Source organism: Rutidosis leptorrhynchoides, chromosome 2 (assembly GCF_046630445.1).
Source record: "Rutidosis leptorrhynchoides isolate AG116_Rl617_1_P2 chromosome 2, CSIRO_AGI_Rlap_v1, whole genome shotgun sequence".
Classification (NCBI taxonomy): domain Eukaryota; kingdom Viridiplantae; phylum Streptophyta; class Magnoliopsida; order Asterales; family Asteraceae; genus Rutidosis; species Rutidosis leptorrhynchoides.
The window spans coordinates 100,795,777-100,809,411 of record NC_092334.1 but is presented as its reverse complement, the minus strand read 5'-3'; the positions used below and the strand labels follow the sequence as shown (position 1 = coordinate 100,809,411).

At 35.5% G+C, this 13,635-nt stretch overlaps 2 protein-coding genes across 2 annotated transcripts; one reads left to right on the top strand and one right to left on the bottom strand.

Annotated features, from left to right (window-relative positions):
• Positions 1-7,055: 7,055 nt before the first annotated feature.
• Positions 7,056-10,349, top strand: LOC139894369 (heat shock cognate protein 80-like). The gene is made up of 3 exons (XM_071877616.1): positions 7,056-7,281; positions 8,182-8,323; positions 8,412-10,349. The coding sequence occupies exons 1-3, from the start codon at positions 7,159-7,161 to the stop codon at positions 10,241-10,243; spliced, it is 2,097 nt and encodes a 698-aa protein (XP_071733717.1). The 5' UTR covers positions 7,056-7,158; the 3' UTR covers positions 10,244-10,349.
• A 184-nt stretch (positions 10,350-10,533) lies between these two features.
• Positions 10,534-12,229, bottom strand: LOC139894370 (calcineurin B-like protein 3). Its single transcript, XM_071877617.1, has 9 exons — positions 12,164-12,229; positions 11,916-12,076; positions 11,737-11,819; positions 11,594-11,653; positions 11,401-11,509; positions 11,244-11,296; positions 11,076-11,156; positions 10,853-10,965; positions 10,534-10,757 (listed from the first exon to the last, which is right to left on the bottom strand). Exons 2-9 carry the CDS (start codon positions 12,037-12,039, stop codon positions 10,700-10,702), a joined length of 681 nt encoding a protein of 226 aa, XP_071733718.1. The 5' UTR covers positions 12,040-12,076; positions 12,164-12,229; the 3' UTR covers positions 10,534-10,699.
• Positions 12,230-13,635: the final 1,406 nt, after the last annotated feature.

Genomic DNA, 13,635 nt, shown 5'->3' with positions numbered 1-13,635 from the left:
GGGAAGTGTTTGACTTTCTCGAAGGTTAAAGCCGAGCATCAGAGACCTTCTGGGTTACTTCAACGGCCAGAAATCCCACAATGGAAGTGGGAAAGGATCACAATGGATTTCATCACCAAGCTACCAAAGACGGTGGGCGGATACGATACTATTTGGGTTATTGTTGACCGCCTTACCAATTCTGCACACTTCCTAGCGATGAAGGAGACGGATACAATGGAGAGACTTGCTCAACTATACATCAAGGAGGTTGTATCTCGTCATGGTGTACCTTTATCGATCATCTCCGATCGCGATCCCCATTTTGCTTCTAGATTTTGGCGATCTTTGCAAGAAGCCATGGGAACCCGTCTCGACATGAGTACTGTGTATCATCCACAGACTGACGAACAAAGTGAACGAACGATTCAGACCTTGGAGGACATGTTACGTGCATGTGTCATTGACTTTGGAAAAGCCTGGGATAGGCATTTGCCACTAGCCGAATTCTCGTACAACAACAGTTATCACTCAAGCATTAATGCCGCGCCTTTTGAAGCATTGTATGGCCGTAAGTGCCGATCTCCTATTTGTTGGGCCGAAGTAGGAGAAAATCAAATCACCGGACCCGAGGTAGTCCACGAAACAACGGAGAAGATTGCTCAGATTCAAGCTAGACTTAAGACTGCCCGCGATCATCAAAAGAGTTATGCTGATCTTAAACGTAAAGACTTTGAATTCAACATCGGTGACCGTGTAATGTTGAAGGTTGCACCTTGGAAAGGTGTGATTCGTTTTGGAAAACGTGGAAAGTTAAACCCACGATACATTGGTCCTTTTGAAATCTTGGAACGTGTTGGACCCGTTGCTTACTGTTTGGATCTACCAGCACAACTGAGCTCAGTTCATCCTACCTTCCACGTGTCAAACTTGAAGAAGTGTCTTGCTGCACCTGAACTTATCATACCACTTGAGGAACTTACTATTGACGACAAACTCCACTTTGTGGAACAGCATGTTGAAATTATGGATCGTGAGATCAAAACTTTGAAACGCAACAAGATTCTGATCGTCCGAGTACGATGGAATGCCAAACGAGGACCTGAGTTTACTTGGGAACGAGAGGATCAAATGATGCGGAAGTATCCTCACCTTTTCCCGACTCCTCCATCTACCTCAGCTTAAATTTCAGGACGAAATTTTCTTTAACAGGTGGGTAATGTAACGACCCTGGATTTTTCCAACGTTTATTTATTAATAATTATTATTATTAATACGTGTGATTAAACAAATGTATGTTATTACATTTACATGTTGCCATGATTGCCCGTACTTGACTTTAATTGCCCGAAACGTCTTTGTGACACGCGAAACTTTTACGAATAATATTTTTGAATATTATTTACATTCATGATTTATTTATTAATCATTTTAATTAACTATGGTTACTAGTTAATTATTTGGGCTTTAATTGGATTTATTTGTTAAACTACTTGAACTTGGGCTTGATTAATGTTATGGACTCTTGAACATGGGCTTATAAGCCCACCCTACATCTTAAAGGAATTAGTTAGCCCATTTTTGTATGTAAGTATTACTCCTAAGACTTAACTAGATGACTTAACTTGTATGGAATCTAGTTACCATGTTACTTGCACATAATCCCCATGAACTAACACCTAATAACCAACTTTAAAGAGCTTTTCATGCTAGTGACCAACAAACTCTTCCCTTCCCCCTTGTGGACTGCAGACCGTCGGCTAGGAGGCTCCCAAGGGAGTGTTAGCTTTCAAATTTTGTTTACTTGTTCACTTGTATCTTCATTCACTCTTCACACACTTCATCTCACTTCAAACTTTTTCTCTATTTTCTCTCTAAAATTGTAAGTAACAAAACTTAATCTCCTTCCTTTTTCTCTTGTAAAACCAAAACCAAGACACCCTTTATCATCATCATTCTTTGTTGTTTGTTGTTACTTGGTTCACGTTGTTGTTTGTTACTTAATTACTAGTTGTTGTTATTGTTCTTTATTAGTTTCAAGAATCAACTCTTTAGTTTGATTCTTCATAATATCTTGTATTTTCAAGAACACGAGAACATAAACTTACTAGTTTATGATTCTACATTTATTGTTTCAAAAGATTTAAGGTTCATGTGTTGTAAATCATACTTGTAATTCATGTTAGTAAACTTTAAAGTTTACTTTCTTAAAGATCAAACTTTAGTTTGAATCTTTAAAGTATGAACAACCCATGAACTAGTTACTAGTTACTTGTTTACTTAGCTTATTTACTTCATTTACTTGCACTTTAATTTCATGATTTATGTTCTTGTTGGTCAAGTGTTACTAGTTAACATTGATCTCATTAATCTTGAACTAAAAGTTAACTTTAATAGTTCAAGAACATGTAAGTAAGATTTCTTTAATTATAACTTTGTACACTTATGTTAGATCTAGACTTTTGAGTCTTGGATCTTCAAGATCAAACTAAAGAACTATGTTCTACAACTCAAGATCTTGATTTCATAAGTTTACTTTCAAGTTTGTAACTTATTATTAGTTTTAAAGTTCATGTATGTGTTAGATCTAAGACTTTGATGTAACTTTGGTTCATCAAACTTCATACAACTCTTAAGTGAGTTGTGCTACATGTCTTAGACCTACACTTGTGTCATAATAATCAAAACTTGGTTAATATTACTTTTATAGTTCATGTATGTGACAAGCCTAAGACTTTGATGTAACTTTGGTTCATCAAACTACATACAACTCTTAAGTGAGTTGTGCTTCATGTCTTAGACTTACACAAGAGTTATGATGGTCAAAACTTGGTCAATATGAGGTAAACACATCAATGAGTTATACACTTGAAGCTATATGCATCAAGGATGAGAACCATGATGAACATCAAGCACCAAGACCACCGGAACCCACTATTTTTCTGCTTTCTGTCTTCTACCTACTGTTTTCTTGTTTCTGTAACAGACCAATACACCTGGGCTACTGTAACCTTGATTTTCAGATAGATCTTTTCGAGTAGATAACTTTTCATATAGGACTCGTCTTAATCCGAGTTACGTTTTAGGATTTATGGCCCTCCGATCGTCACTATGTCCTTTAACGTTGTGCAGAAATGTCTGACCTACTCGCACTGAGACCGTCGCCACGGTCAAACGAAGATGAGTTTGCTTCTGTAAATTTTACCACACTTAAAGGACTCATATACGGAACCATGGCCACTGGTCTCACCTTATTTCAGTAAGGGTAGAGGCCGTGGTGACTGATCGAATTCAGCTTTTGTTTTAAACTACTTTCATGAACGAAATTTACTTTACGCCTTTTGTTTGATGATGAATGATGATGACCCTTAAGACCTTATTTACATACTTTTAAACCTATTCGTAAGATTACTGACTTAGTACTATTTGACTTAGGTTGAGGACCCGTTTGGACAACCTTCATTACTTGCTTACTTTCCGAGTCATACTTTACCGCTACTTTATCATTGTGAGTTATAGCATTCCCTTTTTACTTTAACTTATTTTGGGAACTGAGAATACATGCGGATTTTATGTTTTACATACTAGGCACGAGTACTTAAACTTATATATGTGTGGGTTATACAACGGCATAAACATTCCCTTTAGCTCGGTAACGTTTAATCATTGGTTTTTGAACCGTGAACGCGAATCTTAGATATGGATCCATAGGGTTTGACATCCCCACTTGGGCTAGTAGTGCTAGCATTTAACGAGTGTTTAATACTTCGTAGACATACGCACTTGCCAAGTGTACTTTCAGGGGGTATAAACGTTAAGTTAGTTACCAAGTGCCCACGGTTAACATATACTTTATCATACTGTTTTGAAACGCTCTTTGTAGCACTGAAATCTCGTGGCCTACCTTACATACTGTTATACTTAAACTATAGCTCACCAAACTTTGTGTTGACGTTTTTAAGCATGTTTTTCTCAGGTGCTTAAGGTTATTTGCTTCCGCTGTCGTGCTAGTCTTGCCGTAGACACCCGCTGCTCTAGTGTTATCACTGCATGAACTGTTTATCTTGCATTCAAACTTTAATACATTTGAAACTATGTTTTGTAATGACCTAAGGGTCACATACATTTATTCATGCTTGCTATTCGTAGAAGCATACTGTTGGTGTAAAACAATTGACGTCGGTTATGACGTCATCTTTTTTATCGTGAATGCAACTTCTTTTATTACAGCATATAGTACTTAACCTTGTAATGATCCTGTTGTTGATGATTCGTACACGATGGTTTTGTACGGGGCATCACACATTTCATACATGAACTCTATGCTAGACGATAAACTGTGATCGCTTACTTGACAAATTATGAACTGAAACGTGTTAATTGACTTAGGTTTGACATGTTGACCAACATTTGACATGAACCTACTGATGTTGACTTAGTTGACCACCTTAACCAAGTTTGACTTTTGGTTTGACTTTGGTTGACTTTGTTTGACTTGCATGAACTAGTTGACTATGTGTTGACTTTTACTTTGAAACGCGTCGAGTCGAGCAATAGGACAACTTACTTTATGGAACCACTAGTGTATATGATATAAATATTGACCAACCTAAAAACGTATACTTAGGTTGCATTTCTCGGCAATAAACCATACAAGTTACTTGCTTACTTGTCATTCAAGAGCTTTTCAAAGTAAGTCTACAGTCCCGCTTTTACTTACTATTTTCTGGGATGAGAATACACGCTGTTACTTACACATTTTACAAATGCTTTTATGTTGACACGAGTACTTATTATACATATTGAGTTTGTTCACTGATCAAACCAAAATCGTTTAGTGTAAATAGATTTCAGGTTGGAGTGCTTGATTTGGGAAAAAGAGTAAGTCGAATGTTTTAACTCCAATAATTGTGCAAACCCCGATTTGGAATCTGGATTCCAAGTGCGTAAAACAATCGATTGAATTAACCTTATTCGATCGGAATCAAATAAGTTAATATCTTAGAGTGAAGATTAGCTCCGACGATGATCGGAGCGCTGGTCGGAATTGAGTTAACGACTGGAGTAATTCTATCGTAATTAACTTGGGTACGAGAAATGATTGTCTACACCCACCTCTTTCATACCCCACTTTTGTGGGATTGGGTATTATTGTTGTTGTTGTATAAATACAAGCATGTCGCAAAGATTGACAAGTAGGTGCCACCTATACAATTGGGGCGTGACTTTTGTGTACTAACGGCTTGTTATGAGTGGTCTTATAGTGAGTCTCTCAACAAAATTAAAATCCATACAAATGCATTGTGAATATGTAATAACATATTACTAATTTAAATCGTTGTAGTTGTATCACACTTTTACTATCACGTTAAGATTATAAAAATCTTATAAACGTTTTAAACATTTATCCGTTGATATCCACTAAAATACTTGTGTGTGTATCACACATATAAAGGATAATTAACATTTTGTAATAACTATTCAATCTTGTTAACACGTTAAATGTCTCTCATATTCTTCATGTTTGCTGGCGATGCTATAAGATATTGAACACCTTTCAAAACGGTTGGATAAGTTCATTTTCGATAAAATGTCAACTGCCTCTCTTCTAGTGTTAACATTTTAGCTTTTATGGTTTGAAATTGTTTCTGTCATATCATCAATTTTTGATGTGTTTATTTCACGAGATGAAGTCGTCGCGTCAAAAGAAGCTGAACTTCTAGGCAATTTTGTGACTTGGGCTCGCACGGGAGGTCGTGATATCGAGTAATTCTTAAGCATTGTGTATTCGGTATTCTGAACATTAATATATTTTAAAAGATAAAAAATTGTTTGGGTTATAAAAGTGCTTTAAGTTAGAAAACTCGGACGTGTTAGAAGGAGGGGTTGATTAAGAGTATTTGAGTAGTTTGGGTTGATTAAGAATATAGCTAAGCTATGTTAATACGAATTGGTGTGTTGATGTAGGAGTTTGTTTATAGTTAACAGATAATATTAGGTTTAATTTTATTTTTTAATTTTGACAATCAAATACTAGTCGTTGCGGATTGTTTCATTTTTTGTTTTTTGTTTTGTTTAAGCTTACGATCTAATGAAAATAGAGAGGAAAAGAAAGAGTGAGCACTACAAATATTTATTGTCGAACTCGTCGTATAGCCATGGATGCTGGCTAAATTTCTCTTTACAACGCTTCCTAAACATCAATTAAAAGCGTTGTAACCTGTTTTTGGTGAAAATATGCTTGTAAAATGTTGCGTAACGTACGATCTAATGTATAAAACAAAAAAGATAAACAGTGTCCGATCATTTATACGAACATGTTTTATTTACATATAATAGATAATAGATAATATGAATTTTTTTAAACAAAATGATTTCGACAAGTAAAAGCGTGGTGACCCGTTTTGGTGACGTAATATGCAGGTAAAATGTTGCGTAACGTGCGATTTAATGTATAAAACAAAAAGGATAAACAATGTCCAATCATTTACACGGACATGTTAGACTGTTTCTAACCGTGGTGGTGATGTCAAAAGCAAGTTATGTACTTTTTGGTGATGTGGCAAGGTCAAGAGATGAAAGTTAAATAAATGGGAGAGTCAAATTTGAGGGTTAAATTTGTGAATGGGTGATGTGGTACAATTTTATTGGTAGTTGAGTATATAATTTATTAATTAATAATATATAAAAATATGTGCTGAAATCTGATTGGCTGAAATATATTTGACACCACCGTAAACTTTTCGACTGACGCCCCGAGCGTCAAATTTTGACGCCGCGTTAGGGGCGTCAAGGGAGTCAAAAAATTGCCAAATGGGATTACTAACGCTGCGTTGGGATCAGTCTTATATTTACCGATAGATAAAATGAATTTTTTTAAAACAAAATGATTTTAACAAGTAAAACCCAAATAGTTGACAGCTGGATATGAACATAATCAAACTTGAGGGTCCGGATGTGAAACTTACCATGAAAATTTGAAAAGTCATCGGGTCATAGGCCATACGGGGCAATAGAAGGATCTAGAATAACAAATAGTGACTACAAAAACAAACCCTAACCCCTCACTCTTCATTATATACCGCCTCCTTCATCGATCTACTTTCATCCTTCAACTGATTATTTTTCTTCGCAAGCACTCTTTTTCTTTATTCTTCATTAATTTTTTAATCGAATCTAATGGCGGATCAAGAGACGTTTGCTTTTCAAGCTGAGATCAATCAGTTGTTGAGTCTCATCATCAACACTTTCTACAGTAACAAGGAGATCTTTCTCCGTGAGCTCATCAGTAACTCTTCCGATGTAAGTGGCCGCCACTTTGTTTTCAGTTTAAACTTAATTTAGCTATTATTAGGTCAAATTATATGTGGTTATTTATCTGTTTAGATCTTTTAATTTGTTTGATAGTTTGCTATGGCTGTGATTTGTGTTAATCGATTCGGTAAATTAGGGTTTACTCTTCGTTTTAAAGGATGTATTTTGGTACTTTTTTTTTCACTGTTATTCGATTAAAATTTGTTATGAATAGGATTTAGGTTTTAGCTCTATGTTCTGTATCTGTATGATTTTTTGACCTGTATCTTCTTATATGTCTTTTTACTGATTAAGTAAATACAGTATATGTTTATGTATGTATTGTAGCTAGCTGCTCTTTTGAAAGTGTGATATCGTATGTCAGTAATTTTCTTTAGCCAGTAATTTTAGTAATATTTGATATATATAATATGGACTAATGTTTTAGATGTACATGTATTAACAATGCAGAAGTATGATTTTTGTATAATTTGAGCTGATGTGTGCCTATGAAACTCTGTTTTTTTTTTTTTGTAAATTTGGAGAACATAATTTTAAATGTTGACGTGTAGGCAAAGAATCGTATATGGTTACTTGTGATCGAATAAATGTGTAATTTTTAAATTTAAAATTGGTTTTTAGTATCAAAGCACTTTGCTTTTTTGCTTGCAAAAGATTCAATCTGCTGATACACACGTTTTGTATATGTTTGTCATAAATTTAAAATTGGTTTTTAGTATTAAAGCACTTTGCTTTTTTGCTTGCAAAGTTGCTGATACGCGTGCTGTGTATGTTTGTCATGTATTGAAGTATCATTCTTTATTTTAGTCTTTTGAATATCAAATTTGTGAGTATGCTTGTTGTCACTCATGGTTCACATGATGTCCTAATGTTGTTCATTATGTGTAGGCTCTTGACAAGATCCGATTCGAGAGCTTGACTGACAAGAGCAAGCTTGATGGGCAGCCAGAACTTTTCATCCACATCATCCCTGACAAAGCTACCAACACATTGACCATTGTTGATAGTGGAGTTGGAATGACCAAGGCTGGTAAGTAACATATATTGTTAACAGCATACAACTTTAATCAATTCCTAGTTTGTATATTAATTGTTTTTAATGTTTGCTATTATTTCAGATTTGGTGAACAACTTGGGTACTATTGCAAGATCTGGAACCAAAGAGTTCATGGAAGCTATTACTGCTGGTGCTGATGTTAGCATGATTGGTCAGTTTGGTGTTGGTTTCTACTCTGCTTATTTGGTTGCTGATAAGGTTGTTGTTACCACCAAGCACAACGATGACGAGCAGTACGTTTGGGAGTCTCAAGCTGGCGGTTCTTTCACTGTTACCAGAGATACATCTGGTGAAACCCTAGGCAGAGGTACAAGAATGACACTTTACTTAAAGGAGGACCAGCTTGAGTACCTCGAGGAGCGCAGACTTAAGGATTTGATCAAGAAGCATTCTGAGTTCATCAGCTACCCCATCTCTCTATGGGAAGAAAAGACTACAGAAAAGGAGATCTCTGATGATGAAGATGAGGAAGAGAAGAAAGATGAAGAGGGTAAAGTAGAGGAAGTTGATGAGGAGAAAGAGAAGGAAGAGAAGAAGAAGAAGACGATTAAAGAAGTGTCTCATGAGTGGGCTTTGGTGAACAAGCAAAAGCCAATCTGGATGAGGAAACCAGAGGAAATCACCAAGGAAGAGTATGCTGCGTTTTACAAGAGCTTAACCAATGATTGGGAGGAGCATTTGAATGTGAAACATTTCTCTGTTGAGGGCCAACTTGAATTCAAGGCCATTCTTTTTGTTCCCAAGAGGGCACCTTTTGATCTCTTCGACACAAAGAAGAAGCCCAACAACATCAAGCTTTACGTTCGTCGTGTCTTTATCATGGACAACTGTGAGGAGCTCATTCCTGAATACCTCAGTTTCGTAAAGGGTATTGTTGATTCTGAAGATCTTCCTCTTAACATCTCCAGAGAGATGTTGCAGCAAAACAAGATCTTGAAGGTGATTCGCAAGAATTTGGTCAAGAAGTGTGTTGAGCTTTTCCAGGAAATTGCTGAGAACAAGGAAGATTATGCTAAGTTTTATGAAGCTTTCTCAAAGAATCTTAAGTTGGGTATCCACGAGGATTCTCAAAACAAGACCAAGCTTGCCGAGTTACTTCGTTACCACTCAACCAAGAGTGGAGACGAGATGACCAGTTTGAAGGACTATGTTACCAGGATGAAAGAGAGTCAGCAAGACATCTATTACATCACCGGTGAAAGCAAGAAGGCAGTTGAGAACTCTCCGTTCTTGGAGAAGCTAAAGAAGAAGGGTTATGAGGTTTTGTACATGGTTGACGCCATCGATGAGTATGCAGTTGGTCAACTGAAGGAGTTCGAGGGTAAAAAGTTGGTTTCTGCAACCAAGGAAGGTTTGAAGCTTGAGGAGACCGATGATGAGAAGGCGAAACAGGAATCTTTGAAGGAGAAGTTTGAGGGTCTGTGCAAGGTGATGAAGGACGTGTTGGGTGACAAGGTCGAGAAGGTTGTTGTATCAGACCGTGTGGTCGATTCTCCTTGCTGTTTGGTTACAGGTGAATACGGGTGGACCGCCAACATGGAAAGAATCATGAAGGCACAAGCTTTGAGAGATTCAAGCATGGCTGGGTACATGTCGAGCAAGAAAACCATGGAGATCAACCCCGAGAACTCTATCATGGAGGAACTCAGGAAGCGTGCTGATGCTGACAAGAACGATAAGTCTGTCAAGGATTTGGTTCTTTTGCTCTTTGAGACTGCCTTGCTTACCTCCGGATTCAGCTTGGATGAGCCAAACACTTTTGGTAACAGAATCCACAGGATGTTGAAGCTCGGTCTCAGCATTGATGAAGATGCTGCCGATGAGGATGGTGACGTGCCTGCTTTGGAAGAAGCCGATGCTGATGTTGAAAGCAAGATGGAGGAGGTCGACTAATTCGAATAATCATGTTTTTACTATTGTTTGTTTTATTGTTATGAACAATTTTAGTTTTCATGTCCCTTAATTTTTGTTATTTCTATGGAACAATGTTTTTAAGACAGTATTTTGTGTGATGCATAACTAGTTTTGCTACAGATGAGTATGTGATCATATGGTTTATGCTTCAAAAGTATTGGTGCAGGTGATGTAAAGGGGTTGTGCAATTCTCAATTGCATACCACTTTAATTTAATGACAAATTACAACAGAACCAAATTCTTATTTCAAGTCTGATGTGAGAAGATAATTTCTATGAACAATGACCTCATGTTTATGCACTTGATTAAGAGAAGAATCAAAGTCACTATGTATCTATATAATTTGACCAAATTGGCAATTTGTGATGGTAAAAAAGTTGAAATAAATCTCGATACATGAATCTGTGATGGCTTTAGCATAAATGGTGTACTTTTTACATATCTTCAACTCTTGAATGAAAAACAAAGCTTGGGAATGTAGTTGTGATGTCCCTGTAACAAAACCAGAAGTAAACTTACTCTTGGATCCAATAGTTCAAGAACTTGTAAACATTTTGAGAAGAAAATGTCATGTAAATAGAACTTACTTGAGGTATTGCAGGGTCATATTCTTCAAGAGGGACGGATGCCGTATGACAAGGTTTCTCCATTCTTCTTGGTCGATTTTTCCATCATGTTTCGTGTCAGCTTCTTCAAATGTCTAAACAAAGTACCAACTCGTCACCCGCTTTTAAAAAATCACATGAAGTAATAATCTGCATTTGACTTGAACTAAGCTTTTCTCAAACTCGAAAAGAATAATATAAGTACCTTGTCAATGATGCTCTCTATCACATCGTCGGAAAGATTCATCCCTGATTCAGCAAGTGTAGCCACCACCATTTGCTTAACCTATTTTGAAATTCAATACCCCACCCAAATGAATTAATCACTCCTTACCTACTATACATACTGTATGCTTATATGTAATATACATACCTCTTGTCTCTCTATGAAGCCTTGTTGCTTAAGATCATAAAGTTGAAAGGAAACTGCAAATCGATAGTGAGAAAAATACCAAGCGTGGGTCTAAGTGTTCACCTATAAGAAAGGAAAAAACAAACAAACATAATTTGTTCTAACAGTTTCAACTCACAGTTAATCTTATCATCAATAGGGGCACTCGGATGAAACACCGAAAGTGCACGAGCAAACTCCTCGAACCCCAAGATTCCATTGTGCTTTGTGTCAAACAAGTCAAATACCTAAAGTAACCCAACAAATCTCTAAACAACATTCCTTCTCACTTAGTATGATTTAACAAAAAAAATGCTCAAAAACACTTTTACCCGATCAGCAAACAAGCTTTCCTTTTTATTAGTCTTGAACAATGCCAGCTGAAACTTTTCCTGAATTCAAGTCATTAAACTTAATTAACACAATTTGTTCACTTTCATACCATATCAGGATAATTACTACCCACAATACATACCTTATTGATTAACCCATCGTCATTTACTGCACTACTAATCTTCTTAAACAGCTCATAAAGAGCTTCTACTTCACTTACACTAACTGCATTACACACATTCAGTATTATATTATATATTACGATAAAACATAAAGCTGGATCCCTAACAATTATAATAAAGTTCAAGACTAATTGCATACAAACTGTCTGGCTAGAGAGAATTGTAGGATCATCAAGCCCCTGCGTTTGTTTACTCAATTCAAGATCACAACAGTAGAGTAGGGAAGCACATAAATGCTTGATCCCTTCTAAGCACTGAGACATGGCACTTGTTGTACATTAAAACGCTCCATTATTGCTACTGCAAATTGAGGTTGGTATATATAAACATCTACATACAATTATAAGAAGTGGATAGAATTACATATAAGATGATCAAATGAATAACCTTTTGACCATTTCCCACTACTGATGTTGAGATCAATCGACTGTAGTCGAACTATTCTGTTGAAAGTACATAAACCAAAGTAAGAATCCTATCGATCCAAGATTATTGGAACTAAATCAGTTAAGGCTACTAACTACAATAAACAACTTAATCAGTATATAAATACTGTTACAAGGTTGAATAAGAAACTAATATTACTTGATCAAAATTTTCAATTTAGAAACATATTTTCTTTTGATCTGATATCTCATATTCAGCCTAAAAGAACAAGAACAACGAGCCAATAGTTGATTTTGCCACTAGTGATTCCATTTAATACTAACCAAAATCTTAATTCTTAAAACATGCATCTAAAATTTTGTTCATTAATTAAGAAAATTAATTAATGAGATGATAATATAACATTTTCCAGACATTAAAAATCAAATCTTGATACAACCTTAAGGTGCAAGAGCAGATATCTAGCTGAATTAAGTAAATGCATATTTCAGATCTCCAAATGCCATGAACTAGCAGAGGTCATGAAATCAATATTCTCATAAAAAAAGTGATTAACTTCATTAAATTTTAATCAAAACTCATCAACCCAGATCAAATTAATCAACAATATCATGAATTCAAAGAACTACAGACCTCGAAATACGATAAAGATTGAATCTTTATGATCTAAGAAACAATAACACCAGAAACAACATGGATACAATAATAAAAACTAACCTTAAAAAAATGATACCAGATGTGTGGTATTGTGATGGAGGTGTGTTGATGTACAGATTTGGAGTAAAAGTACAAATCAATCAATGAATGAATGTTAGGATTTTATTATAAACAAGAAAAGGGTAATTATTAGTGTTGGCCACGATAATAATGAGGGAATAGCATGGGGGGATGAAGGGATAGACCAGGAGAACACGTGACTCATCAAAATTTGTTTTTTTTACCGACCCAAATCAAGACAGTTAACTTTTTGCCCACTACAAAGTACAAATGACCTTGAAGCTTATCTGTTTTATTTTGGTCAACTTATAAAAAGTTACTAATAAAATCATTAAAAAGTAAAATAAAAAGGTAATTATTTAAATTAAACTATATGTGTGTAATTAAAGCACAGGGTAACGTAGTACGGAGTATATTCTAAGTGATACTCTCGGCTTTCTAGTGAAAACTTGATGTAATAAAAACTTTTGAATTTTTAATTAGTAACATTAGTAAATATGATGAAAAAAATTTAGTAACACCAATAAATAAATAATCTAGAAGAAATTTTTTTGATTTTATAACCAGCGACATTACTACCATTTTAGATCCGTCACTCATAATCAGCAACAAACATTATAATGAGTTCATTAGTTGACCTTAACAATTAGCATCTTGCTTTTGCTTTTGTTTTGCCACTTAGAGCCTAAATTGAATGTACATGATTTGGAACTCGTGAACATTTGATTCTTTTCATTGCATCTCATGTTCTATTT

Excerpts from the sequence above, each read along its gene's own strand:
- LOC139894370 (XM_071877617.1), bottom strand. The coding sequence starts at position 12,039 with ATGTCTCAGTGCTTAGAAGGGATCAAGCATTTATGTGCTTCCCTACTC. Across the intron at positions 11,297-11,400 it reads TATTGATGATAAGATTAACT|TTTCCTTTCAACTTTATGAT; the intron begins GTGAGTTGAAAC and ends ATCGATTTGCAG. Across the intron at positions 10,966-11,075 it reads TAGAGAGCATCATTGACAAG|ACATTTGAAGAAGCTGACAC; the intron begins GTACTTATATTA and ends TACTTTGTTTAG.
- LOC139894369 (XM_071877616.1), top strand. The coding sequence starts at position 7,159 with ATGGCGGATCAAGAGACGTTTGCTTTTCAAGCTGAGATCAATCAGTTG. Across the intron at positions 7,282-8,181 it reads TCATCAGTAACTCTTCCGAT|GCTCTTGACAAGATCCGATT; the intron begins GTAAGTGGCCGC and ends CATTATGTGTAG. Across the intron at positions 8,324-8,411 it reads AGTTGGAATGACCAAGGCTG|ATTTGGTGAACAACTTGGGT; the intron begins GTAAGTAACATA and ends CTATTATTTCAG.